At 30.5% G+C, this 1,968-nt stretch overlaps 1 protein-coding gene across 1 annotated transcript in view; it reads right to left on the bottom strand.

The window, feature by feature from the left end:
• Positions 1–852, bottom strand: part of LOC136081401 (uncharacterized) — a 30,013-nt gene extending 29,161 nt beyond the window's left edge. The window contains exon 1 of the mRNA XM_065798715.1: positions 782–852. Coding sequence (XP_065654787.1) covers positions 782–852 — 71 coding nt within the window. The remainder of the gene's footprint in view (positions 1–781) is intronic.
• Between the last annotated feature and the right edge of the window lie 1,116 nt (positions 853–1,968).

The following is a 1,968-nucleotide window of genomic DNA, read 5'->3' as shown; positions in this document are numbered from 1 at the left end:
AGCAATACTGTAGTCTGTAAACTGCATTGACCCATAAACTTTGAAAAAATTAAAGTAAAAGGAAGAGAACGACCAAAGAACCCACCATCAATTTGGCCTAATGTCCCTCTCAGTCAAATACCAACATCTATACCCTCTATACAATCAACTAAACGTGCATCATCCTCAAGCCGAAATAATTTTAACGAAATTGTTTTATTTTTAGCAAAAGATAGTTTTGATTTTGACGCTTTTTGTGATACATTGCTTAATTAAAAAAATGTAATTTTTCTGTTGAAATTATAGCCTTTATTTCAGATAGCAAACTTTATGTACAAACTACACACTTTAATTATGCAACACTAAAATTTCTCATTATATTTGATAGTTCTTTAAAATTTGAAGCCTATTTCAATGGTGTGAAAAAAAAAGTCCATACTGTATCTAATGTTGTTAATACGTGGTCTAAATTTGAAGAAGTATTACAATATCTAAACCTTTTGACACCAAATAATAAAGATATAGTTATGAATGAGCAAGTTAATTCAATGAACACAAGTAAGTACAGTCTTAGTGTAATCATCAGAGCATTTCAGTATTTTGTCACCTCTTGTACACTTTATAAAAACTACGCGATGATTTTAAACTACCTTCTATTCGAACATTAACGCGCATTACCTCAAGAGTATCAAAGTCTGATGATAATTTATTTTTAAAACAAGTTTTTGATAATTTAAGTGATAGTCAAAGAACTTGTATTATTCTTCACGACGAGGTTTATGTTAAAAAAATGCTAATATACCACTGAGGTGCTGTTTTTGGAAGAGCATTAGATGACCCAGATTCTCTTGCAAAAACTGTTTTAGGTGTCATGATAACTTGTATGTTTGGTGGACCTAAATTTTTAGTAAAAATATTACCTGTAAGCAAATTAAATTCTCAAATTCTATATAATCAAATTCAGTCGACTGTAGAGGAGTAAAAAATTCAAATGGCGAAGCAAAAGCTATTATATGTGACAGAAATTGAACTAATCAAGCGTTTTTTAAAAGGTTTGACACATTTCCTGAAAGAACTTGGTTAACCACCAATGAATCTTTTTTGTTGTTTGATTTTATGCACTTGATCAAAAACATCCGAAACAACTGGCTCACAGAAAAAACTGGAGAACTTGTTTTTTATGAAAATGGTGTTGAGAAAAAAGTTTGTTGGAAGCATTTAATAAAACTTTATGAAGCTGAATCAAATTGTCTAATAAAAAACAATCTGTTTCTACTTGCCTTAAGGTGTTCTCTGACAAAACATACAATGCTCTACTTAATCACCCCGAAACCATTATTATCTCAAACATAAGCCAAACTGCTGATTTTATTAAACTTGTAGTCACTCGGTGAAAAATTTTAGATGTAAAACGTGTTGATGTGGATGGTAAATTTAATGATAAATTAAAAGATCCACTTGAAAAAGAATTTAGCAAGTTAAGACAAGGATCTGGTGGCACATATTTTATAAGTGTTCAACAAATAATTGAAAAGTTCTATATTTTTAAAGCTTCACTTTTGTTGACATATAACATTAACGAGTCAGCTTCTTATGCAGGACATTCTTGTCAATTTTGTGGATTTTTTCTAGATGAGTCTTCAGCTGAGGTATTTGACAACTTACCAACACTTGAAAAAAGTATAACTGTTCAATCAAAGATGTCTCTTGTTTACATTGCTGGATATGTATCTCGAAATGATGATTTGCCTAACAAAGAGGAACTTTTGACTAAAACAATGTTTTATTTTGAAAAGTTTGTTCAATATCTTAAATCAATCGATAGAGGTGGGTTGAAAATTCCTTTTGATAATGCTGTCCAATGGGTTTTCTTCTCATTTTTACTCTTTATCTCTATTAAGGTCAAAGTTTGTTGGACATCCCTGTGCAATATTTTCATGCTAATATCAGAGCATTACTCTTTTGATATGGAGCGACATCATGGTAATA

The sequence above is a fragment of the Hydra vulgaris genome, chromosome 06, assembly GCF_038396675.1.
Source record: "Hydra vulgaris chromosome 06, alternate assembly HydraT2T_AEP".
Taxonomy (NCBI): domain Eukaryota; kingdom Metazoa; phylum Cnidaria; class Hydrozoa; order Anthoathecata; family Hydridae; genus Hydra; species Hydra vulgaris.
The sequence above is the reverse complement of the archived record's forward strand: the minus strand, read 5'-3'. Positions and strand labels throughout refer to the sequence as shown.